We start from the raw sequence: 27,417 nt of genomic DNA, 5'->3' as shown, positions 1-27,417 counted from the left end.
TGTGTGTGTGTATATATAGAGGCATGGCTTAGCATTAAAAAAATTGCCACACCACAGATAATGTTCCTCTTTGTGATTTTCAAACATTGGGAGGTTTGTCTATGGGAGATGCAGACATAATAGGCGAGCAAGCTGGGGGACTCTAGCTTTCCCCACAGGCAGCAGGCCCTCCACCTATCAGACATTAATGACATATGCAACACATATTTAAAACAGGAAGCCCCCTTTAAATACAACTAATACACTAAATGTTGTTAGTATGCCATATCAGCCAATCAGCTTTTAGCTTTCATTTCTCCCTCACATGTTGTAAAATGTAACCTAGCTTCTGATTGGTTGCTATGGGTTACCGCGCCGCTTTTTTTTTGGGCACACTCTAGTTTTCATGTATGAAGTGCCAGCCGCAGCCCCAATCCAGCCGCGGTGACGTCACGGCGCGTCACGTGATCCCAACAAAAAGTTCTCTCTTCCCCCTCAGTTCTGTTGTTTGCAAGGAAGGGGGGGCCGGGAAATGGCGGCCTGAGCGCCGTCTTCTCCACACCTTCCTGTGTGTACCGCCGCGGCTGAAGCCATTCTTCCCACAGTACAGGGAGGAGCTACCTCCAGGAAATCCCTGACACGCCGGCCAGGGCTAGGCTATCGCCTCCCTCCTCCCCCTCACAAAGTTGCTGTGTGCTCATCCCCACTTCTTCCCTCCTTGTTGTCATTATTAGTTCACTTCCATTATTACTTGGGATTCAGCTGCCCCCCTGCCCCGATGACGGCGGCCCGTGACTGAGCTGAGGATCTGGGGGAGCTGGAAGCATCATGACTCGCTGGGTTCCCACCAAGAAAGAGGAGAAGTATGGAGTGGGTAAGTGCAGGAAGTGCTGAGAGCCCTCATTGTGTGATACTGCAGGCTGCTACTAAAACCCCCAGCATGCACTGACAGCCCCTCTGCTGGGAGTTGCAGTCTTGCAGTGAGCCACAAGTGGCACCCCATGTGCAGGGGTGTCTATACTAGTCCACAGGCTGCTTCCTGTCTGTGGCACTGTGCCTTATATTGGTTACGGGACGTTAAGGTGCCGTTCACACATGTCACATCTCATACAGTGCAGATAATCTGCGTAATGGTATCCGCGACCCCTGTTCACGCAACATCTGTATTTTTGTCTGCAGCAGCAATGATAAAATTGATCCCCCCCCCCCTCCCCACATTGGGTCTGCAGGGATAACATGCATGATATTATTATATGATAATCAGAGCCTAGAAATGGAGCACCCCGGGTAGAGGGGGGTCGTGCAACATGAGTCTCGAGAACGCCACCTCCGATCCAGATCGGGTACGCAAAATTGTGGCGCTTTGACTGAACCTCACAATAGGTCATCAATAACAGATGGGTAGGGGTCCGACTCCTGACATCCCCACCTATCAGCTGTTTGAAGAGAAAGCAGCGCTGCTCAACTGCAGCGGCGAGCAGTGTAATTACAATGGCGTCTCCATTGGCTTCTACGGGACGGCTCTGTAATACAGGACGGAGCCATCCCATAGAAGTGAATGGGGCGGCTTGGGTGTAATTATACCTGCTCACCGCTGCAGTTGCGATGGCAAGCGGGTAAAGAATAAAGAGAAGGCAGCGCTGGGACGAGAACAGATTTGTCTTCAAACAGCTGATCGGCATGAGTGCCGGGAGTCTGCCTCCCACTGATCTAATATTGATCACCAACCCCTTTTAAAAAAGTTTTCTTATCACAGAGATTGGTAGTATGTTGCCAGTATATGACACCGATATCTGATTGTAGTGACCCCTCCCCGATCTCTTGGACCATGGTGGGGGGGTCATTTACTAACATTTTTACCAAGGCTGTGGAGTCAAAACTATTTTTGGGTGGAGTCAGTAGAAATGTACCGACTCCAAATTAAGTAAATATGTTATTAATATTGAGTAATTATTAACTTTCATAAAAATTTTGTAAAGTCCAGAAATGTTAATCATGTATATTTATGTTCTATCATTGTACAGTAAGCCACTTATTTATCAAAAGGCATGATACGCAGGGTGTTCTAGTGGTGATAGACAATCAGTTCTCGCCTCTCCTGTAGTGATGAGCGAACTTCTGTTTTAAGTTCGGCGTCTAAAGTTCGGCTTCCGGTTAGCGGAGAATCCCGATATCGATTCAGAATTCCGTTGTGGTCCGTGGTAGCGGAATCAATAATCGGCCATTATTGATTCCGCTACCACGGACCACAACGGTATTCGGAATCCATATCGGGATTCTCCGCTAACCGGAAGCCAAACTTTAGACGCCGAACTTAAAACAGAAGTTCGCTTATCACTACTCTCCTGTGTTCTTTCCTGTCCTTATACTATAATCAGTGATACGCAGGGTGTTCTAGTGGTGATAGATAATCAGTTCTCGCCTCTCCTGTGTTCTCTCCTGTCCTTATACTATAATCAGTGATACGCAGGGTGTTCTAGTGGTGATAGATAATCAGTTCTCGCCTCTCCTGTGTTCTTTCCTGTCCTTATACTATAATCAGTGATACGCAGAATGCTCTAGTTGTGATAGATAATCAGTTCTCGCCTCTCCTGTGTTCTTTCCTGTCCTTATACTATAATCAGTGATGCGCAGGGTGTTCTAGTGGTGATAGATAATCAGTTCTCACCTCTCCTGTGTTCTCCCCTGTCCATTATACTATATTCAGTGATAAGCAGAATGCTCTAGTGGTGATAGATAATCAGTTCTCGCCGCTCCTGTGTTCTCCCCTGTCCATTATACTATATTCAGTGATAAGCAGAATGCTCTAGTGGTGATAGATAATCAGTTCTCGCCTCTTCTGTGTTCTCCCCTGTCCCTTATACTATAATCAGTGATAATCAGGGTGTTCTAGTGGTGATGGATAATCAGTTCTAGTCTCTCTTGTAGTCCCCCTGTCCTTATACTAGGTATCTTCATGCTGCTCCAAGGCCCTTAGTTACAATGCCTGAACATGTGCCTCACATGCGCAGTAGTATGTTCATCCTCTAAAGACCAGACGAGGAAGTTCACTAGTGGGCATGCCTGCGGTCAGAACTGCTAGACAGAAGAGAAAGACATTAAAGGGGTTTTCTGGGAATAAGTAACTTTTCACAGGATCCTGCCTCTGGTATGGAAAGAATCATACTTACCTATTCTTCCCCGCTGCTCCGGTCCTGCGTGCCGACTCCTGTGTGTCCATCTTCCGGTACGCAGCTAAATCGCGCAGGGCAAAGGCATTTTCAGGAGTTCTGGTGACGAACCGGGCTCTCCATGGGGCTGCCAGGAAGCCTGTGACGTAAAACTGCTAGGGCAGTGCTAAAGTGCGCGCATCAGAGCCGGTGAGGTCACCGAACACAGCCGGGCGGAAGCTTCTGCCCAGCAGTGTGGTGTTGTCAACTAAAGAGCCCGTACCCTGCGCGATCTAGCGCAGGGAAAGGGAGCGTATCGGAGCATGAGATGCTCCAATGCTAGCATCAGGGGGGCTGCCTGGGTGAGAATATGGGTATGTCTGGGTTCAGCTTTAATTCGTCCCCTGCATGGGCATAATCATCTGCTCTGCTGCAGCCAATAACCGGCTTCAGCGGTGATGTGTCCCTTGTCAATACCAGTCATTGGCTGCAGTGGAGCAGATGATCATACCGGAGAGGAAGTAAGCAAGCTGCGGACTGGAGGATAGACGCACCGGAGCCAGTGCGCAGGACCGGAGCTGCGGGTAGCAGGTAAGTATGAATCTTCCCATAGTGGAGGCAGATGGCTGGCTCCTGTGAAAAGTTATCTATTCCCAGACAACACTTTCACGGCAAGCACTGAATATAGCAGCTACCAGGGGGATAACTATAATTCATAGGGCCCCATAGCAAAATAATATGGGGCCCCCACCAGCCAGTGTAAGGAAATTTAAAATAGCAGCCTAAAAAAGTATAACTAAAGCCATATATCAGAAATATATTATTATTCCCCACAAAAAAGTCCAAAAATGTTTGTGCACCTGATTGGGCCCCCCCACCTTTAAGCCCCATAGCTTGTAGTTACATGCATTTTAGGCTTACCAACTCCACAGCCCTGATTTTTACACCAGGTTTTGGCTTAGGTGACTTTTTTTAAATGCCCAAACGTCAATATTTTTACACACAAGTGTTTTATGCCGTGCTCGCATTGGGGGTGGCGGGGACCAGGATGGGACATCTGCCCCAACAAATTTTCTAACGGTTATACCCGAAAACAGGCGTAAATATTGGCAAAAAGACTACTTCAGTCAGGGAGCGAGGTAGTTTCTACACCAGGAGCATGGACTGCCAAAGGTGCAACAAAGTGCACACCTTGTGTACATTAGGTGCAAACTTCAGCAGCGCAGAGAGCAATCGAAGGCAAACACAAATCGCCGCTCTTTGTAAATGACCCCCAGCGTGTGATGGCACTTAGAGTGCTCTACCTTTTTGGATCGTTGAACTTGATGTAAAGGAATTGTATTTCCAGCGATTGTCTAGGGTTCGTATCAGAGTCATTTTCTGTTTCCAAGCATCATTGATCTTCATGCACTAGTATTTTTCATCCGTATTCTTACCAGATAGCACCCTGACCCATTCATTTCTATGGGGCCATGCACATATCCGTGCTTTTTACCGTTCCAGGGCACCAATAGTCCTTTCTATTCATAGGAGTGATGTCCGTATTTTGCTGATCCGGTGTTTGCAGGCTAAAAAAATACGGACCCAATCGCGCACCTGAGGCCTACATCTGCACAAATGACAATCCTGTCAGCTGTAGTTGCGGCCATTATAGGCAGGCATCTACAGGGCTGTGGTATGTACCCGGCCGTCATTGCTGTTGCATGTCAGACCTGTAGATGGGAAGTCCATGTGAGTAATTCGCCGGCCTGCGCTGAGTCACTGCTTCTACCAAAGTGCCAGCTTCTGGTCTAGAAGAAGCTTAAAGAGGATTTCTCCTGTTTCTTAGCCCATATTTCAGCTCCTTTCCTCCCTGCACCAGGTCTGGGGCGAGCAGTCCCCGGGTATTGTAGCGCTGGGTATACGGCTGACCAGTGTTCACGTACCGTTTTATTTGCATTCGGCCCCTGCTGTACCGCGGTGCACCAGGCGGATGTTATATGATATTGTGCGGTGCGCCCGGCAGTGCTGTTTCTTAAAGGTTTTTCCTCGGTGACTTCAGCAGGGAGAGTCCTGAACGTTTCATGGAGCTTCTTCTGAGTTGAACCAGAGGCAAAAATCAATGTGTTTTATGGACGATTTTGCAGCGGTTCGGCTTCACCTCTCCTGATACGCGAGAAAGTACCCATAAAAACCCATTCTGACATGAGAAAGACGTGTGTTTCTAGACACCATATATAATCCTCAGTTTTTGAATTGTAAGGCCTTTGACACTTTGTGAAGCACCTGAACTACTTGAAATCTCCTCGCTCCGGGATCTCTGACCTGTTTCTTGCACTCCTGGACCATTAGTAGGAAGTCTGTGTCACAGCGGAGCAGTATCGTGCAAATGGCCATACTATGTGTCTGTACGGCCACTTTTAGACGAGCGTATCCTGTTCGGGAATCTGCAGCGCTGCGTTTTTTTCTGCATGAGAATACGCACGTAATCTGCAACACGTGCAGGGAGCCTTAAAGGGATTTTTGGCAGACCTGTAAAGGGAAGCATACTTACCTGCTTTCCAAGCTGGCTCCCTACTTCTTCGCTCGGCCTTCTGTTTTGATGCTGCTGCAGTCAGCGAGTGACCTGCTCCCCTTACGTCATGTCAAATGGTCACATGACCATTGCACGTCTGCCAAAGCAGAAGGGTGGGGTAGTTTGTCAATATTCCACCCCCCCCCCCCCAAAAAAAAGGTGCACAACACCTTTAAGGTTGCTATACACATTGGATAGTGGGCGACCATGTATAAGGATAAGTCCTGAATTTTATCTCAATAACAGGTGTCGGTAGGGGGGGGGGGGGGAGAGAAGGATCAGACATGTTGAAATTCAACTTGGCTGAACTTTTGTCCTCAATGGAGATAAGCCATCACAATAGTTGTACATGTGGGAGGGGGGGATATGTACAGTACTGAGGTGTACGGCCACTTTTTCTTAACCTCTTCAGACCTCTGATTTCTTATGGAAGATTTTGTCTGAATCTGACTGAGAAAAAATGGCGGCATGCTTCCTGACGTGCCTACTCAAACCTTTACCCTCCCCAGCCAAAAAATAATACTGTGCAGCACCAACCACATACCGTCATGCAGTCCACATCTTCCAGCGACACTGAATACCACAGTGCAGCACAGTTATTTCCCAGAAGTGCCAAATACAACTGTGCAGCACAGAATTCCTTCCCAGAAACGCCAAACCCCTCAGTGCAGCACAAATTCCCTTCCAACAAATGCCAAACCAATACCACCGTGCAGCACAAAATTATTGCCTAGAGGTGCCAAACCCCTCAGTGCAGCTCAAAATCCCTTCCCAGAAACACCAAACCCCTCAGTGCAGCTCAAAATCCCTTCCCAGAAACGCCAAACCCCTCAGTGCAGCTCAAAATCCCTTCCCAGAAACGCCAAACCCCTCAGTGCAGCTCAAAATCCCTACCCAGAAACACCAAACCCCTCAGTGCAGCTCAAAATCCCTTCCCAGAAACACCAAACTCCTCAGTGCAGCACAAAATCCTCACCTAGAGGTACCAAACCCCTCAGTGCAGCACAAAATCCCTTCCCAGAAACACCAAACTCCTCAGTGCAGCACAAAATCCCTTCCCAGAAACACCAAACCCCTCAGTGCAGCACAAAATCCCTTCCCAGAAACACCAAACCCCTCAGTGCAGCACAAAATCCCTTCCCAGAAACACCAAACTCCTCAGTGCAGCACAAAATCCTCACCTAGAGGTACCAAACTCCTCAGTGCAGCTCAAAATCCCTTCCCAGAAACACCAAACTCCTCAGTGCAGCACAAAATCCCTACCCAGAAACGCCAAACTCCTCAGTGCAGCACAAAATCCCTTCCCAGAAACGCCAAACTCCTCAGTGCAGCACAGAAACCTCACCTAGAGGTACCAAACCCCTCAGTGCAGCTCAAAATCCCTTCCCAGAAACACCAAACCCCTCAGTGCAGCACAAAATCCTCACCTAGAGGTACCAAATAACACAGTGCAGCACAAAATCCTCACCTAGAGGTACCAAACCCCTCAGTGCAGCACAAAATCCCTTCCCAGAAACGCCAAACTCCTCAGTGCAGCACAAAATCCCTTCCCAGAAACGCCAAACTCCTCAGTGCAGCTCAAAATCCTCACCTAGAGGTACCAAACCCCTCAGTGCAGCTCAAACCCCTTCCCAGAAACACCAAACCCCTCAGTGCAGCTCAAACTTCTCACCTAGAGGTACCAAATAACACAGTGCAGCACAAAATCCTCACCTAGAGGTACCAAATAACACAGTGCAGCACAAAATTCCTTCCCAAAAACTGCAAACCCCTCGGTGGAGCGCAAAATTCTTTCCCAATAAATTCCAAACCCCACAGTGCAGCGCACAATTCCTTCCCAGAAGCAACAAACAAATGGCCCAGTTCAGCACAAACGTCCTCACAGCAGCGCAGAGGCACGCAGATCTCTCTGGCTGATATAAGCCGCTCACCCCCTTCATACAAAATACGACTCCAGATCGGACCTGGTATTGGCACTGAATACAGGGAGAGCCCGACAGCTAGCGCTACCCTGGGTGTATTGTACTTTCAGGGGCTTTATTTCTTTGTAGCATGTCACAAGAGGAAGCGGCTGTGTGTGGCAATGTACTTTCAGCACAGTAATGTGGCGGCAGCTGGTCCCCTCCTGCCTCGGGCGCTGTGTGAGAGATTGCTGCTGTGGCTCATCCCATTGGAATGGCCTGTAAGGCGCGCCTATTCCCCCAGCACTCAGTACAGGAAGGCCCTCTTCATCCTCCCCCGCCCCTCCCGTCTCATCCCTGACACTTCTCTGCTTCTCCCCTGCAGCCGCACTCCCTCAATGCTTTGCTTTCCAAAATTGATCCCTTCCATTGAGATTGCCCAAAAAATAAATAAACTTCCTATCCTGAAAGCAGAGCTTGTAGTAGCCGGCGGGCACGTCATTATGAGAGCTTATTGACTTGTCACCGTGGCTTTCATCCAGACGGCTCGTTACACTGCAATTCATAAACGCTTGTTTTCCGAGTATCTTCCCTGAAAAACGTTCAGTGCACGGAAGAAATGGCTTCTCCTGCCGATAATCTCTAAATCCAGGACCCCTTTATTTGACGAGATTGGCGCCAATCGCCCTATTCTGTATTACGTCGGTGTAATACATTTCCATGTACGCCCGTATATTCACGTATGGGAATCCCCTTGTGCCATAGTATAATATGCTGCTATTGTCCGACTGCCGAGCCCCCCCACTGATCTCTACAATGAAATTCTAGGAAATTCTAGGTAAGGTCCGGTGGGTTTTTCCCTAAATCGTGCACCTCCAGACCTGCGTGAGCACACGCATTGTCGTCAAATTAAGGCAAACCTGCATAATTTTGGTATTATTTGACTGAAACATGTCCATAGAAATGGCACCTGACAGGCGGGAGCTGGCGGTACATTTTGTGTATGTCGGAAGTATATTTCGGCAAGGTTTCTGAACCTGTGCCCCTGCGTTCTTCCGATGCATTCCTTTGTATAGGCATACAGGAGCATATGATGCCCATAGGTTTTGATAGGGGTGGCATATCTGTAGCATATGCTACCGGTGTCAGATGCCATCTATCTGTAGAACGGGGCCACCAAAATTGAATGAAGGCGCACAGTGCAAGCGTGACCACCCGCCATTCACTTTGATGGGAGCGCTGAAAATAGCCAAGCACTGGCGCGGTGGTCGTACCTGTACAGTGCGCTGTCCATTTAATTCCAGAAATTGCTAAGTGCAGTCCCTCAGTTCTTTTTGGAACTCCCATAGAAGTGAATGGAGAGCACGCCGCATATTCACTATGCACTCTCCTTCAATTTGTGCCCCCCATTCAAGAGATAGGGGGGCCCGCAGCTATCTGACATTGGTGATATGCCACCAATGTCTCAGATGAGACAACCCCTTTAAAGCATAAAGCGCTGTTTCCAATTATGTTTTATTGGATGCCTCTGTGTGCAGTAGCATAGTTATGCTAACGTATATCGCCCTACAGAGGCCAAAATTACGCTCTTTTGCCTCAGTTGGGTGAATCGGGACCTAGTCGTATGTCTGCATGTGTCCAGAAACTTCCTAGTGCATAGGCCAAATGTAGACGGTGAACGCAGTGTTAATGCATGATTCCTTTAAAGGGATTTTTAGCGACGACTGTTATCTGGCCGACCTATGCTTAGAATAGGTCGTCCATATCGGATCGGCGGGGGTCCAATTCCTGATGATTGCAGAGTCTGCAGCGCACTGGTAAAGGCACAGCTCCGCCAACTTTGTAGAGGCCGTGCCTGGTCTACAGTAACAAGGCATGACCACTACACAATGTACACAACTATGCCCGGCTCCGGAGTGCCGCACGGACCCACTGATCTGATATTCATTAAAGGGGTAGTCTGAGTTTTTCATATTGATGGCCTGTTCTCTGGCTAACCCATCAATATCTGATCTCTGAGGTCCGACTGCCGACACCCTCAGTAATCAGCTGTGTGACGAGGTAGCGGCGATCCGGTGTGAACTGCAGCCTCCTAATCCTGTTACATCACTTTCATCGGTCACGTGGCCGAGGCGCTGCTCAGTCCTATTCAAGTGAATGGGCCTGGGCTGCAATGCCAAGCACGACCAGTATTTGATGGACGGCACTGTGCTTGGTAAGCGACGAGAAGCGCTCATCATGGTCTCCTCAAACAGCTGATCGGTGGAGGTGCTGGCTGTCGGACCCCCGCTGATGTCGTATTAAACATCCAGAAAACCCCTTTAAGGCCATTGGCAACCTCTTTGATTATATGATTTTCTGTGGCCAAAAGTTTTTCCTGTGCAAATGTATGACCCAGGTCAGCGGAGTAAGTGGACCTGTGTGGTATTGGCACTATTAACTGCTGGTACAACTAATGGCCTGTGTCTGCAAAGATACGCTGGGAGTTGTAGTTTTGAGACAGCTGGAGAGCGCTGCTCTGAAGCGTACGTAGCAGTCGGCCGTGCTAGCTCCTTGCCTGTTTGTGTTTTTATATTGTGAAGGAAGAGCCTTTTGTTATACAATAGAGAAAGCAGAGCTGCGTTCAGGAAGGTTCTGTATGGGATCTGCAGTGCTCAGCCAGAACGTCCGGCCGCTGTCCAACTTCCCATTGTTATCCGAGGAGCAGCAAAATGTGTCTGTTCTGGAACGTGGAGCCTGTGGAGCCCGTGGTGCTGCCGTGTTCTCTTCGGGCCTTGTGTCATTTGTATGTAGGAAGATGTACAATTAAAGAGGAGCAGTCACCATGTGATGCAGTGCAAAAAAATAAAATAAAATTCTCAGCTTTTCAAAGCGCTTCAGGAGACAGGAGTGCGGCGCTTTAACAGGTGACCATTGGCTTCCAGTCTCGGAGAACCCCTTTAGAACTGGTTTAGTTGCCCATAGCAACCAATCAGAATCCACCGTTCATTTTTCAAAGGAGCTATGAAATGTGGAATCTGGTTGCTATGGGTAACTAAACCAGTTCTACTTTACACCAGTTTGATAAATCTCCCCCTAAAATTACATCTGACACACCATTATTCTCAGTCTGCTGCTATAGTCCTCCCTCATGCTTTACACTGCAGCTTTCCTAGCTCATACAGGCTGATGTGTGTAAGCACCAGACGTCTTGATATGGGGTAGCAAACAAAAAACTGCAGCATTTTTGTATAAATCTGATGTAAGTTTTGCACGCAGTTATTTCTGATGTTCATGTACCTTTTTTCTGCTGTATTGGGTCTACCTCTGGGGTTGTGAAACTACAACTCCCAGCATGCACACTTTAGGGGCTGTGTTTGGGACTCCCACAGATGTGACCGGAGCATGCCGACCCCTGGTCTGGTTCATCAGCCGCAGGCTATGTAAGGCAGCCACACTGGGCTCTGCACTCGCTCCGTTCAGTTCTAACACCTTGTAAAGGAAGACATAGTATTACACTTATTCTGATTTATTATTTTCTGTGTTTCTGAAACTTGTTCCAGTTCACAAAATCTTGTCGCCTGTCAGGGGTTTATATACTTGTATGCACAGATACTTGTCCTGGTGACAAAAAAGAGCGAAAAACAAATTGATTTTGTGTACTGATCCCTTGCAGACCCAACAGCCGGCCGACTGTGCGATGCTTGGATGACTGGAAGTTACCAGAGCTGTGAACATTTATTACTATTTTCTCTACTTGTAACAAAGAGGGGAAAAAATGGACCTGTCTGTGGTCATCGGAGACACCGGGATCTCGCAGCAGATGGGCAGATTTTGTCCCCGATGATCGCTAGTAGTAATCTGGCAGTGTAATACTGCCACGTTTGCTCGTTCATCGGACAATCCAGATCTTTTAACGTATCTAATTACGATCTGCTGCTGGCATCCACATGGCATAGCGATCACTCCTTCCCGTGCTGTGGAGGACATAGCTGCATGTAATAGCAGAGGTCTCCTCCACTAGCGAGCAGGCGATTGCCAGGAGGGAACACTTTCTTCCCAACAGTCGTCTTTCTGATCGGGTGTCTAATACACCCTTTACAGTACAAAACGTGGGCATACGGCATTGAAACACCATGCATGTGTGGCAGAAAAATTGAGCACACTGCGGGTTTTCAGATCCACAGTGTGGACATTACAGCCCATGCACACACCTGTGTCCATTTGACAGCCCACAAAGTACGGATGCGGTCCATGTGACGTCCGTGGTGTGCATTTTGCGGACATATTCTTATCTTTTTACAGAACGGACATACAGATTTGGACAACACATGGATGATCCGTGTGCTTTCCGCGTCCATATGTACGTTCTGTAAGGGTACTTTCACACTTGCGGCAGGACGGATCCGACAGGCTGTTCACCATGTCGGATCCGTCCTGCCGCTATTCCGCCGTGCCGCCGCTCCCCCATTGACTATAATAGGGACGGGGCGGAGCTCCGGCGCAGCACGGCGAAAGCCGCCGGACTAAAAAGTCGGACATGCAGTACTTTTTAGTCCGCTGGCTTTCACCGTGCTGCGCCGGAGCTCCGCCCCCATTATAATCAATGGGGACGGAGCGGCGGTCCGGCGGCACGGCGAAATAGCCGCAGGACAGATCCGACATGGTGAACAGCCTGTCGGATCCGTCCTGCCGCAAGTGTGAAAGTACCCTAAGGCCTCTTTCACACGGGCGTCATATTTTTGGCCCGGATTAGAGGCGTGTGCGTTGCGGGAAAATGCGCGATTTTTCTGCGCGAGTGCAAAACATTGTCATGCGTTGCACTCGCGTGAGAAAAATCGCGCATGTTTGGTACCCAAACCCGAACTTGCTTGGGATTGATGTTCTGAAGATTGTATTATTTTCCCTTATAACATGGTTATAAGGGAAAATAATAGCATTCTGAATACAGAATGCATAGTAAACCAGCGCTAGAGGGGTTAAAAAAAATAAAAAATAATTTAACTCACCTTAGTCCACTTGATCACGAAGCCCGGCATCTCCTTGTGTCTCCTCTGCGCTGAACAGGACCTGGGGTGAGCTGCTCCATTAAATACAGGTTAAGGACCTTCGATGACGTCACTCCGGTCATCACATGGTACGTCACATGATCTTTTACCATGGTGATTCACCATGGTAAAAGACCATGTGATGACCGGAGTGACGTCATCGAAGGTCCTTAACCTGTATTTAATGGAGCAGCTCACCCCAGGTCCTGTTCAGCGCAGAGGAGACACAAGGAGATGCCGGCTTCACGATCAAGTGGACTAAGGTGAGTTAAATTATTTTTTATTTTTTTTAACCCCTCTAGCGCTGGTTTACTATGCATTCTGTATTCAGAATGCTATTATTTTCCCTTATAACCATGTTATAAGGGAAAATAATAATGATCGGGTCTCCATCCCGATCGTCTCCTAGCAACCGTGCGTGCAAATTGCACGGCATCCGTACTTGTTTGCGGATGCCATCCGATTTTCACACACACCATTCACTTCTATGGGGCCTGCGTCACGTCAAAATCGGACAATATAGAGCATGCTGCGATTTCAACTGAACGCACAAGTGATGCGTTAAAAACAACGCTCATGTGCACAGCCCCATAGAAATGAATGGGTCAGGATTTAGTGCGGGTGCCATACGTTCGCCGCACGGATCGCACCCGCACGGAAAACTCGCCCGTGTGAAAGGGGCCTAAAAGGATAGAATATGTCCTGTACTTGACCACAAAATGCAGATCATGGACCCAGTAAAGTCCGTGAGCCGTCGAAAAATACTGATGTAACACGGACAGTATCCATATTTTGAGAATCCATAATTTGCAGACCACAAAATACATCCAGTCGTGTGCATGAGGCCTCATGTAGTGGATTTTTACAGTCTCGTAGGGATGAAATCTGCAGCACAAGCCGCATTACTGTGTTATATTTGCAGATATAATCTGCCACATGTGGCTAAGGCCCAGTTCACAGTTATTTCCATCAGTTATTGTGAGCCAAAACCAGTAGTGAAGCCTTCTCAGAAGTAAGGTTTAGGGCTTGTTCACATGACAGTATGGCTTTTTCAGTGTTTTGCAAGCCATTTTTAACGGATCAGTTTTTTCGTTTCAGCAGTGTTTCCGGTTCCATTCTGTTTTTCCGTATGGCATATACAGTATACAGTAATTACATAGAAAAAATTAGACTGGGAATAGAATTTTCAATAGATGGTTCCGCAAAAGCGGAACGGATACGGAACACATAAGGAGGACATTCCGTATGTGTTCCTTTATTTGCAGACCCATTGACTTGAATGGAACCACTGAACGTGATTTGCAGGCAATAGGACATGTTTTATCTTTGAATGGAAATACGGAAACAGAATGCATACAGAGTACATTCCGTTTTTAGTTTTTTTGCGGAACCATTGAAATGAATGGTTCCGTTCCGTATATGGAACTAAAAAAACTGCCCGTATACAAAACGCAAAAAAAACGTTCGCGTGAAAAAGAGCCCTTACTCGAAAGATTTCCTCCTGTGTTTTTGACCCGAACCTGGTTTTGGCTCACAATAACGCCTCTTGCACACGAACGATACGGATTAGGTCCGGATGCGTTCAGGGAAACTTGCACCATTTCGTAAGCAAGTTCAGTCAGTTTTCCTGCAATTGCGTTCAGTTTTTATCACGCAGGTTAAATGCGCATTGATGCGTTTTTCACGCGCGTGATGGAAAACTGAATGTTTACAACAACATCTCTTGGCAGCCATCCGTGAAAAATTTGATTGCGGATGGGATGCGATTTTTTTATTTATTTTTATTTTATTTTATTTTTTTAAAGTTATATTTTGTCAGATACTGTAAGTATAAAGTCCTGAGTATAGGCCACCAGTGACAAAATCCTAAAATACCCCTTTAAGGGTCCATTCACACGTCCGTATGTGTTTTTCGGATCCACAAAACACGTACACCGGCAATGTGCGTTCCGCATTTTGCGGACCGCACATCACCGGCATTCTCATAGACAGTGTATTTTCTTGTCCGCAATTGCGGACAAGAATAGGACATGTTCTATTTTTTTGCAAAACCGGAAGTGCGGATCCGCAAATGCGGATGCGGACAGCACATTCTGGCCCCACTGAAAGTGAATGGGTTCGCACCTGTTCCGCAAAATTGCAGAACGTATGCGGATCTATTTTGCGGTCGTGTGAATGCACCCTAAAGTGTGATGTATAGTGAGAGAGGTTCATTCCCAAACTAAGTGCGGCTGGGCAATTAATCAAATTAATTCAATAAATCTGCCCTTTTAGTGCCTGATAATATTGTTTATTTTATTAAATTTATCTATTTTTTAAATCACATTTTTTATTTTTTTTGCCGGCTGCTTAACTTTCTAGATGCTGCAGTCAGTAACAACCGCGGTATCTGGGCAGTTACACAGAGGCTCCATGTCAGCGTCGGCCCCTCATGAACACTATTGCTGGGCATGGATGCATTGCCATGGCAGCCTGGGGCCTAGGTGTTTCCTGATGGCGGTGCATGCTAGTTCCATTGCTTCTGATTTGGTATCCCCGACCCTGTCAAACCCCCCCCCCCCGCGATGACTGACCATGTCCTGGATCTGTCTTTCCACTTCCGCCTGCCTCTGGTCCAGTACCCCCCAGGGAAAGCTCCAGCAGCTGTATGGGCTCCACATCCGGCTCAGCTTGGGAAGGCTGGCTTTTTTCAAGTGGGCCAACGACATGAGGGGTCACCAGCAGAGGTGGATCGTTCTCAGCAATGGCCTCCTGTCAAATGACCGGTAACCTCTAGCTTCATTTCTGCATGATCACCAGTGCTTCTTGGGTACTGCTCGCCTTTAGGCCTCATGCACACGGACTTTTTTTTTTTGCGGTCCGCAAAAACGGGTTCCGTGATCCGTGTCCGTTTTTTCTTCCGTGGGTCTTCCTTGATTTTTGGAGGATCCACAGACATGAAGGAAAAAGTCGTTTTGGTGTCCGCCTGGCAGTCCGGCCCCCCCCTCCCTCTATTGTATTAATTTCATTGGTGCCCAGTGTGCGGCCTCCCCTCTCTCCCCCCCCCCCCCCCGCTGCGCTGTCTGTGACCGGCCGGGCGCTCCTCCTACTGGTAAGTGACAGGTCTGTGCGGCGCATTGCTTAATGATCAGTCACTTACCAGTAGGAGGAGCTCCCGGCCGGTCAGACAGCGCAGCAGGTAAGTATGATGCTTCTAATATTGCTAAGTAACCATGGCAACGAGGACTGCGGTAGCGTCCTGGTTGCCATGGTTACCGATCGGAGCCCCAGCGATTAAACTGGGACTCTGATCGGAACTCTCCGCTGCCACCAATGATGGGGGGGGGGGAGGGGAGGCCGCACTGGCCACCAATGAAATTAATACAGTAGAGGGAGGGGGGGGCCGCACTGGCCACCAATGAAATTAATACAATAGAGGGAGGGGGGGGCGCACACTGGCCACCAATGAAATTAATACAATAGAGGGAGGGGGGGGGGCGCACACTGGCCACCAATGAAATTAATACAATAGAGGGAGGGGGGGCGCACACTGGCCACCAATGAAATTAATACAGTAGAGGGGGGCCGGGGGGGGGGGGGGGGGGCCGCACACTGGCCACCAATGAAATTAATACAGTAGAGGGGGGGCCGGGGGGGGGGGGGGGCGCACACTGGCCACCAATGAAATTAATACAGTAGAGGGGGGGCCGGGGGGGGGCGCACACTGGCCACCAATGAAATTAATACAGTAGAGGGGGGCCGGGGGGGGGGGGGCGCACACTGGCCACCAGTGAAATTAATACAATAGAGGGGGGGCGCACACTGGCCACCAATGAAATTAATACAATAGAGGGGGGGGGGGGGCGCCGCACTGGCCACCAATGAAATTAATACAGTAGAGGGGGGGGGGGGGGGGCGCCGCACTGGCCACCAATGAAATTAATACAGTAGAGGGGGGGGGGGGGGGGGCGCCGCCGCACTGGCCACCAATGAAATTAATACAGTAGAGGGAGTGAGGGGGGGCCGCACTGGCCACCAATGAAATTAATACAGTAGAGGGAGTGAGGGGGGCCGCACTGGCCACCAATGAAATTAATACAATAGAGGGCGGGGGGGCCGCACTAACCATCAATGAAATTAATACAGTAGAGGGGGGGGCTGCACACTTGCCACCAATGAAATTAATACAATGGAGAGAGGGGGGGGGGCCCGCACTGGCCACCAATGAAATTAAAACAGGGGAGGGAGGGGGGTCTGCCCCCTGCTGCCTGGCAGCCCCTGATCTCTTACAGGGGGCTATGATACGCACAATTAACCCCTCAGGCGGTTAATTGTGAGGGGTTAATTGTGCTGATCACAGCCCCCTGTAAGAGATCGGGTGCTGCCAGGCAGCAGGGGGCAGTCATGTACGTAGTATATTCTAACTTGAAGCGTCCCCATCACTATGGGAACGCCTCTGTGTTAGAATATACTGTCGGAACTGAAAAAGCTTTTATGCAGACAGATCTTCGGATCCGTCTGTATGAAAGTAGCCTACGGCCACGGATCACGGACGCGGATGTCATTCTTGTGTGCATCCGTGTTTTTTCACGGACCCATTGACTTGAATGGGTCCGTGAACCGTTGTCCGTCCAAAAAATAGGACAGGTCATATTTTTTTGACGGACATGAAACACGGATCACGGACTCAGATGAACAACGGTGCATTTTCCACAGAAAATCACGGAAAACGGCACAACGGACACGGATGCACACAACGGTTGTGTGCATGAGGCCTTAATCTGTGACCATCGTCCGTTCATACTTTAGCTCATATCCATCTGAAGCTTAAAGGGATTCTGTCACCTCTCATAACACAAATTCAGATTGTAAACCAGTCATGCTCCACAGATTACCTTAAATCGGCTTTGCTGTCCTATACTGTAATCCGTCCAGTAGTTTTGCTGAAAAACGACTTTTATAATTATGCTAATTAATCCTGAAGGTGCCCAGAGGGGCGTTATGTTCCACTTTGTGTGCCCAGTAACGCCCATCTGCAGTGCCCAAAACGCCTTCCTCCTGAATCCCTAACCGCCCACAGCGTCTCATCCCTCTCCTCCCCCTCCCTGACGGCCGAGCGAAGTCTCGCGCAGACGCAGTACCCACTGAGGGCTGCGCCAGTGCGATTTGCTGGAGACTGAGGGAAGAGCGAGCAGCGGACGTCACTGGACTCGGCGTTGACGACGATGAAGCTCCTGCCCTCAGTCTCCAACAAATCTCACTGGCGCAGCCCTCAGTGGGTACTGCGTCTGCGCGAGACTTCGCTCGGCCGTCAGGGAGGGGGAGGAGAGGGATGAGACGCTGTGGGCGGTTAGGGATTCAGGAGGAAGGCGTTTTGGGCACTGCAGATGGGCGTTACTGGGCACACAAAGTGGAACATAACGCCCCTCTGGGCACCTTCAGGATTAATTAGCACAATTATAAAAGTCGTTTTTCAGCAAAACTACTGGACGGATTACAGTATTGAACAGCAAAGCCGATTTAAGGTAATCTGTGGAGCATGACTGGTTTAAAATCTGAATTTGTGTTATGAGAGGTGACAGAATCCCTTTAGAAATTTGTGAAACCCGCCTTTGTGACTTTTTAAACACCATGGTTGCGAAAAACTATTATTTGACAAAAAATACTAGGGATCACCAGAATAAAATGAAATAAAACATAACCGTGAAAAATTGATAATCGGCCTAAAATAAAAAGAATCAAAATTACCTAACAACGAGCTATTCGTTTATCTGAAGTTAATCTCGGCCCATTTCTCCCTGTGTTCCCGCTTCTCGATGCGTTGGCTATTTAGGTTATTTTTATAGACCGTATTTGATTGATTTCTTGTAAAAAATAGATATAAAAACCAGTCTGTTCTCTAAACGTGCAGTTTTCCTTCGGTCATGCAAATAAGTGGTAATCACCCCGGATGAGGTTGCTATTATGATAAATGAAGTCTGCGGAGTGTGATTTTAGAGGTGAGAGGGTCCCCTTGTGTCAGCGTGACCCCGTATTGTCATTCCTGGTGCTCCGCCAGCTGATTGCAATCAGACATGGCGTATATTTAATTATTACATTTTTGTCTGCGTTATTTGCATTTTCACTGACTATCCATATTCATCTGATTATGTCTGAAATGCTCGGATGGGATAATTTTATTCTGTCAAAAGTTTAGAACAAAAAAGAAGTTGATTATTTTGTTCTTCATTTTTCTGAAATGCTAATGTTCCGAGTCGCAATGAAAATGTCATCACCAGCTAGAATCGCGGAGAATTTTTCAGGATTTATTTTTTTATGGTGCCATATTATTCTGTCTATTAGTATTCACCTTTCATATACAGGTTGCAGAAATGGCCTGGACCTGACGTGACCTGTTCTGACCTCGTACTTGTGGCCGCATTGTGGCTCTGTACAGCCTCCGTTGTATAGTGCTGTAGCAGTCTGCTGGGCCATGCTGGACCTCCACGGGCCTCTATTTTCTTGCAGGGCATACATAGACTCTTTTTTTTTTTTTTTTTTTTTCGGGTTCATACTGTATCGATTATCGGGCTTTGCTGATAATCCTGCTGACTAGTGATGAGCGAACTTCTGTTTTAAGTTCGGCGTCTAAAGTTCGGCTTCCGGTTAGCGGAGAATCCCGATATGGATTCCGACTTCCGTTGTGGTCCGTGGTAGCGGAATCAATAATGGCCGATTATTGATTCCACTACCACGGACCACAACGGAAGTCGGAATCCATATCGGGAACCATATCGGGATTCTCCGCTAACCGGAAGCCGAACTTTAGACGCCGAACTTAAAACAGAAGTTCGCTTATCACTACTGCTGACCTGTGAAGGGAAGATCGTCCGCTCAGTATTTAACCCCTCTGCTGTCTCTGCTGCGCTCACTTGATCGCTGGGACCGGATGTGGGCTCCTCTCCTGACTGGATGCATTCCTGTCTTTTCTTGTTCCGCTGCATTTACAATATGGAGTAAGCAACACAACTGGGTAGGACCAGACCAGAAGAGCCCCCATCCGGCCATGGCAAGGCAATAATCGGGTGCATGCATTCATAGGAACACTCATTCCTAATTCCTAATTGGCCTGTATAATTGTGCCTCTGACAAGCCAAAAAATGAACAAACGCTGATTTGCATCTTCTATCAGGATGAAAGATGCCCGATTAGGCCCCTTTCACACAAGCGTGATGGATTAGGTCCGGATGCGTTCAGCGAAACTTGCACCATTTTGCAAGCAAGTTCAGTTAGTTTTGTCTGCGATAGCGTTAAGTTCAGTTTTTCTCGCGTGTGATTTTGAAAAAACTGAAGGTTTACAAACAACGTCTCTTAGCAACAGTCCGTGAAAAACGCATTGCATCTGCACTTGCTTGCGGATGCAATGCATTTTTTACTGAAGCCCCATTCACTTCTATGGGGCCAGGGCTGCATGAAAAAAGGCAGAATATAGAACATGCTGCGTTTTTCACGCAACGCAGAACTGATGCGTGAAAAAAAAAAAACGCTCATGTACATACAAAGACCCATTAAAATGAATGGGTCAGGATTCAGTGTGGGTGCTAGGTGTTCACATCACGCATTGCACCCGTGCGGGAAAACTCGCTCGTGTGAAAGGGGCGTTATCGGCAGCACATCTTCCTGTGTAATGAGGGATGTGCTGCCGATAATTGGTTGAACTGAATGAGGGGGGAATGACCACGATGGTGAATATTCCTCCCACATTCACTTTTGATGGGTGTGTGTAACAGGCCGGTACAAACAAACACCTTGATCATCCGTCGCACTCCTCCTGCACAAATATAGGGCAGTGTAATAGGCCCTTAAAGGGGTTCTCTGAGTGAGTTTTTAGCAACTGCCTGCAGCCTGCCTCTCTAAACAGAAGATTTATACTTGCCTGCTCCTCCATGTTGCCTCCGCTGTGTCCATGTTTCGTTCCCCACAGCGTTGACATCCGGACAGCATGGTCACATGCTCTGCTGCAGCCAATTACTGGTGTCAGCGGAGACGTGCTGCTTGTGGACACCACTGAGCTTGCAGCATTATTATTTCTTTCAAAATGACTAACGCCTCGACGGACCCCACTATAAAGTTAATTTTCCACTGCATGGAACCAGCTTGAACGTACTTGGCACCGGGGGGCACCTAGTGGGCCAAGACGGTACCATGAAGGTCATGTGATCACTAGTGATTGGTCCAAGTGGATCATCACTACATTGTAACCAGCTACCTTTTGAGGGTACCATATCCATAGTGGAAAACAAACTTGGTACCATCGCAGAGTAGAGGTGTGTTGAGTGGAGTCAGTGTCATGCAGTGGAAAAGTGGCTTTCGTCATTGGGGTCTGCCAAGCATTGCTCTGCTCACATTTCCATTGAGGCTCTGTTTGGTTTCCCTGTAACATGTGCCAGTTGTCCATATAGCAGGTCCGTTGGTGTTGGTTTTCTTCCATTTACGTGGAGCTGTATTATTATCGGCTGCACATCTCCGCTTTACATGTTGGTGCTGCCAATAAACTACGACTTTTGTACCCACAAAAGACGACCTCGATGACAAGGTTGGTTGGTCAGTGGACAAGAGGCAACTATTGGGATCGAGTGTAAAGGCTGATTGTCCGTGTCCCCATTACCCTGTGTTAAAAGATGTCTGCAACCCTTTAGAAGTTACGGCCTATCCTCAGGATAGCCCTCCACTGTCTGATCAGTCGGAGTCTGACTCCCTGCCGGTTAGCTGTTCTGCAATAACTACACCGCTTTGTCCACTATGCTGTGGGCGGATCATGTAATTCAAGTGAATGGGTGCAGCGCCGCAGTAACCAGCTCCGTCCACTGCACAATAGATGGCAATGGTAGTTTTAGCTATGGAGCTACTGCAGAACTACTGATCCATTCCCCACCCTGTGCCCATTTTCTATTTTTTAAGTGAGCATGATGGTACCCCATTCACCCCCCCCCCCCCGCGCCGCCAAAAGTCATTTTTTTGCGCAAGTGGGGCTTGCATTAAAATTTGCTAATTTTTGACATCTGCAAATTGGGACCCCGATGTCTACAGTGTGTGGGTGGGAACCCCCTCGAGCATGCCGTCTCATCTTGTTCAGGATCGTCCTCTGTAATGTTCACAATCTGGAATAAAGGGAGAAGACGTTTTCTTTACGATTTACAGTCCAGGAACGAAGCAATGAGATCTGACTAAACAAACCTTTATGGGCGACGCTTCCTCCAACCACCAAAACCTACTTTATGTGAGTTGGAGAAAATTCAAGCTGCCTGTGGTCTGCCTGGATTTCAAGAGCAAACAGAAGCCTCAAGTGAAGCGCGGGCAATGGATTTATTAATCAGCGTTACACCAAAGTCAACGTGAAAGCCCATTCACATATTGTTTTTGGGGCACCTCCTGGTTTTATTCTGACATTATTGTGGTTTTTATCTCATGACCTTTGGGGAGAATCATTACTACAGTTCAAACCACAAAGTGGTGACGTCAGGTATGTGACACCTAGGACATCGGGGAAGACCTGGGGTCTTCAGTCAGGCAGCAGTAAATGATTACCATTATGCCCATTAGGAGATAAATTTTTAAAAAATGTATTTTCCAAACTTTGGCAGCTGCTAGAATTTCTGTTTTAGGCCTCATGCACACGAGCGTGTGCCGGCCGGACCCGTGCTGCAGACTGCAAATGCACAGGCTCCGACCGTGGGGCACCCGCCTGCGGATCACGGACCCATTCACTTGAATTTGGTCCGCGATCCACATCCGACTGCCTGCATGCGCTACATTTTTGCAGTGCGGGGGCTCGGACAGAAAACCCACGAAAGCACTCCATAGTGCTTTCGTGGGCTTCCGATCCGTGCCTCCGTTCCACACAGCACTGCATCTTCCGTATTGCGGACCCATTCAAGTGAATGGGTCTGCATCCGTGACACGGGGTGCACACGGCCGGTGCCCGTGTACTGTGGACCCGCTGTTTGCAGGCCGCAATATGGCCACGGCCGGGCAATGGCTGTGGGCACGAGCCCTTAATCATATTTAGCTTATTTTACAGTGTCGGGTCTATGTGCTTTTTAAAACATTAAAGGGGAATGTCACGTTCTAAAGTTATTCTTTACAGACGGGATAGGGATAGCCTTCTGATCCCAGAAGTTGGACCACCACTGATCCAGAGAATAGGGGGCCTGTTTCACATAAAGAATGGAGTGTCAGGTTGTGAATGGTCTCTGCCGCTCTATTCATTGTCTGTAGGATTGCCAGAGATAGCAGAGCACAGTGCTCAGTGCTGAATGGATCGGCAGGTGGTTCTCCCCGATCCTTTGGATAGGGGGTAACTTTACAACTTGGCACAACCCCCTTAAGGCTGGCCATACACAATAGATAGCTGTAGCTGTCATCTGAACACTCCCCCCCCAAACCCCCTTTCCCATACACCTTGGCGAGCGTACATGTCTACTGAATGGACTAGATTCCTCTGGTGATGGCTTATCTTCCTGAGAACAGAAGGACCGTGCTACCCAATCCTCCCCTGATATGTCCGTGTCCTGCTGAAGGAGATCAGGAAAGCCTTTCTTAAAGCATACAGTCCTCTTCTGGCCACTAAATATGTTTCGCTCATGTACAGAACTCAAATCTGGCCGTGTGCCTGAGATGGATGTGTCCGAGAGAGGATGTGCTGTCTTGGACATCTATGGAAGTTGGTTTGACTGGGACCAGTGTACCATTCCTTCACGGACAACCCCTTTACACTATGATGGTCGCCCTGCAGTCACCAGCTGCTACAGTGTAAATGTAGTATTACATGGTGGCCATTCAGATGACAGCCCGAGTCCACCAAAGCGAGAGTCTTTGCTTGTTCGAGGGACCCCTCCCTGACGTCCACATCTTATCTGGAAGAATTCAGTTGTTGCCATGATGGGGCGCTGCAGTCCGGTATGAACATTCCCTTTTGAGATGCATATTCTAATGCAAATGAGACTTAAAGGGGTATTCCCATCTCAGACAATGGGGGCATATCGCTAGGACCCGCACCTATCTCGTAAAGCCAGCCAGCAAAGTCCCGGAGGGTGCAACACGCATGTGCGGCTGCCCTCCATTCATTTCTGTGGGGCCGCCGAAAATAGCTCTCGACTATTTCTGTCAGCCCCATAGCAATTATTGTGAGCAGTGGCCACGCTTTCCCTGCTCCATTCTCGATATAGGTGGGACTCGCACCTATCAGACAATGGGGACGTATCCTAGCGATATGCCCCCATTGTCTCAGATGAGACAACCCCTTTAAGCCTTGTTTAGACTGCCAAATTGTTGGGCAGATTATTGGGAACAAACGTTCCTATGAACGCTTGTTCCCAACAATCTGCCCATCTAAGGTTGTCACAGATCACCCGATGAACGAGCAAAATGACTGTTGGTGCGGACACCTCAATCATCGTGCCCAGAAACAATGCAGCCGTAACTGCTCTCCTCGTACTGTGGAAGTGATCGCTGCATGTAAACGCAGCTCTTGAACTGCTGCTGAGAAGGCAATTGTTGGGAAGGAACGCTGGGAAGAATTGTCTGCTCATAAGCACACTAAACGCGCCTTTAGCGCGAGAAAAGAATCCGAGGTGAGGTGCGCACAGTTCTTACTTACATGTGTATTTCTACAAGGTCAACAATGATGAGAGCAGTGCTCCATACAGCACGATGGGAGTGACACATAGAATAGAAATATTAGTATTTTACAAATCTGTTGCGTTTTCACACTTTTGAACTCTGGAAATGATTTCCTTTGCTCTTCGCGTACATTTCAGCGGTGACAGTAATTGTTCTCAAATTAAGGATTTGCGCGCTCGCCTCTAGAAAAACTTTTTGGGCAAGCCTGCTGGCTGTCGTAGACCCTGGATTTAGACTGTGCGCGTCTGAGGGGGGAAAGCTACCCTTTAAAAATCACTGGGGTCTTTCATGTTGCAGCTTTACCTAAGCCCCTAATAATGAGTATTACAAGACCACTGAAGTGGTGATGCTGGTCCTGGGCGCAGGCGTCCACCGCGGGTTATTCCACTTTGGTGGTGTATATGTATATTTGGATTACACATTGCATGTTTAGCTTCCCGGAGCATGCTGAAGGCCGCCTCGGCTCCGGAGACTCGTCTGCTTCATGTTTTTTCTCGTCGTCTCTCCAGTGTTTAGCCGTGTTCTTGCACCAGTCATAATGTCTACTTGTCAGACATAAAACCATGGGGTTGTCAGCAGGGTTCATGCATTTTAGGATACTTTCACACCAGCGTTCTTGCTGGATCCGTCATATATCTGCAAAAACCCTTCCGATACAATAATACCACCACATACATCCGTCATGAACGGATCCGGTTGTATTATATCTGCTATAGCCATGACTGATCCGTCTTGAACACCATTGAAAGTAAATGGGGGACGGATCAGTTTTCTATTGCGTCAGAGAAAACGGATCGGCCACCATTGACTTACACTGTGTGTCAGAACGGATCCGTCCTGCTCCGCACCACATCACGGACTGAAAACCGCTGCTTGCTATTTTCTGTCCGCGATGGGGACGCAACCAAATGGAACGGAATGCATTCTGTTTTGTCCCCATTGACAATGAATTGGGACAAAACGGAAGCGTTTTCACCCCGCTACTGGATCCTATGACTGATCTCAATAGCGGAAAGGGAAAGCACATGTTTGAAAGTAGCCTCAGATGCTGACCTTGTTGGGCTGAACCTATCTTGACCAAATCCTGCTCACACAACTTGAAGTTTGTTAGGTCCCGTTCACACTGAGTCTTTTGACATTGGAAATTTAGTGGAGATTATGTGGCAAAAAGCCGCCGGAGGTAACGCGTAATCCGCCCTCCATTGGTTTCAATGAGATGCCACACTGTCGTTGATGTAGCTGAGAGTTATAGCCCCAACTGCATCGAGAATGTAAACCACAGCGCAGATCTGCTCCAAATTTCCAATGTCGAAAGGTGCCATGTGAACTGGGCCTTATTTTGGAGGTTAGAGCAATTAAAAATGGAGACCAGGATGAGGGTGATTTCTGGTATTTCTGTGTTCAAAGGGCCCCAAGGGCAGTTGTATATCATGTCATACCTTACACTTTAGGGTACGGCTACAAAACAAGGTACAGCAACCTCTGTAGAGCGGCTTGAAGAAAAGTCGCACAACTTTTTTTTTTTTTATGATAGTTAATGGTATGAGAATGCGAGGGTTGAGCGGTAAACCGGTGTCGGTGATATACCGCGGTATTAAGAAATAGCAATATGGCGATATCGCTGTTTCCTAATAACCGCTGTATTTTGTGACATCATATAAGCGGTCATGTGCGCTGACGGCTTCTAAATCTGTGTCCGCCCGCCCCTGCATAACAGTACTCACAACCACATTACCGGCCGCCCCCGGCTCCTCCTAGCTCCTCATATTCATGTCTCTGCCCTCCGACGTCTGAATCTGATAACGGCAGAGGCGAGCACAACATCCAGGCGGGAAAAGTCTCTCCAACTCCCACACACAGAGTTTGGCCTGCGGGAGAGACGAGACCTTAAACATAGAATAGAACCGGCCCGGGTGTCATACATAAAGGTGCTATGTCTGTCTTCTGTGGCCTGGTACTTCCTTCCTGCCTGCAAGCTGCAGTCTGCACACTGATCTATAATAGCAGGCCTTAGGGAATAAGGAGTCCTCCATACATGAGCAACATTATTATACTGTTCACACAGTGTAACCTCTCCTTGTGGCTGCCCCCACACAGTGTAGCCTCTCCTTGTGGCTGCCCCCCACGGTGTAACCTCTCCTTGTGGCTGCCCCCCACACAGTGTAACCTCTCCTTGTGGCTGCCCCCCACACAGTGTAACCTCTCCTTGTGGCTGCCCCCCACACAGTGTAGCCTCTCCTTGTGGCTGCCCCCCACACAGTGTAGCCTCTCCTTGTGGCTGCCCCCCACACTGTGTAGCCTCTCCTTGTGGCTGCCCCCCACACTGTGTAGCCTCTCCTTGTGGCTGCCCCCCACACTGTGTAGCCTCTCCTTGTGGCTGCCCCCCACACTGTGTAGCCTCTCCTTGTGGCTGCCCCCCACACTGTGTAGCCTCTCCTTGTGGCTGCCCCCCACACTGTGTAGCCTCTCCTTGTGGCTGCCCCCCACACTGTGTAGCCTCTCCTTGTGGCTGCCCCCCACACTGTGTAGCCTCTCCTTGTGGCTGCCCCCCACACTGTGTAGCCTCTCCTTGTGGCTGCCCCCCACACTGTGTAGCCTCTCCTTGTGGCTGCCCCCACACTGTGTAGCCTCTCCTTGTGGCTGCCCCCACACAGTATGTGTGTTTATTTTTAAAAAAAATTTAAATGGGTATTTATCGCGATAACTATATATATATATATATATATATATATATATATATATATATATATATATATATATATATATATATATTTATTAGTTGTCGCTATAAATGTCTTAATATCGTTATCGTGTGGATATTTTGGATATCGCCCAACCCGACTGCGATGCAATAGTTGCAAAAAAAAAAAAAAAACAACTTGGATGGATTTTTTTCTGACTGCCTCAGTCGCAGCCCTTTGCATTGCCACACCATTAACTATCATGACAAAAGATGTCACGTGACTTCTCTGCCATATCCTTAGTGTATAGGGCTGGAAAAGCTCCGCTAAGCATATCCATGTGTCCCTTTGGTCTCAATCAGACCAGTATACGGTATTGCACAGAAGGGAGTACACCTGACATTTTTATTTTATTTTTAGTTTATTCTATCTTTTCCTGGAACAACACTGAAGATCTGACTCTTTGATACAATGTAAAGTAGTCGG

The 27,417-nt window shown here is 48.2% G+C and overlaps 1 protein-coding gene across 1 annotated transcript in view; it reads left to right on the top strand.

Annotated features, from left to right (window-relative positions):
* Nucleotides 1-477: 477 nt before the first annotated feature.
* The window catches only part of DOCK1 (dedicator of cytokinesis 1), a 388,933-nt gene continuing 361,993 nt past the window's right edge, over nt 478-27,417 (top strand). Inside the window, exon 1 of the mRNA XM_044296110.1 lies at nt 478-853. Coding sequence (XP_044152045.1) covers nt 808-853 — 46 coding nt within the window. The 5' untranslated portion in view covers nt 478-807. The remainder of the gene's footprint in view (nt 854-27,417) is intronic.

This window comes from Bufo gargarizans, chromosome 6 (assembly GCF_014858855.1).
Source record: "Bufo gargarizans isolate SCDJY-AF-19 chromosome 6, ASM1485885v1, whole genome shotgun sequence".
NCBI lineage: Eukaryota > Metazoa > Chordata > Amphibia > Anura > Bufonidae > Bufo > Bufo gargarizans.
This window is presented reverse-complemented; position numbering and strand designations above follow the sequence as displayed.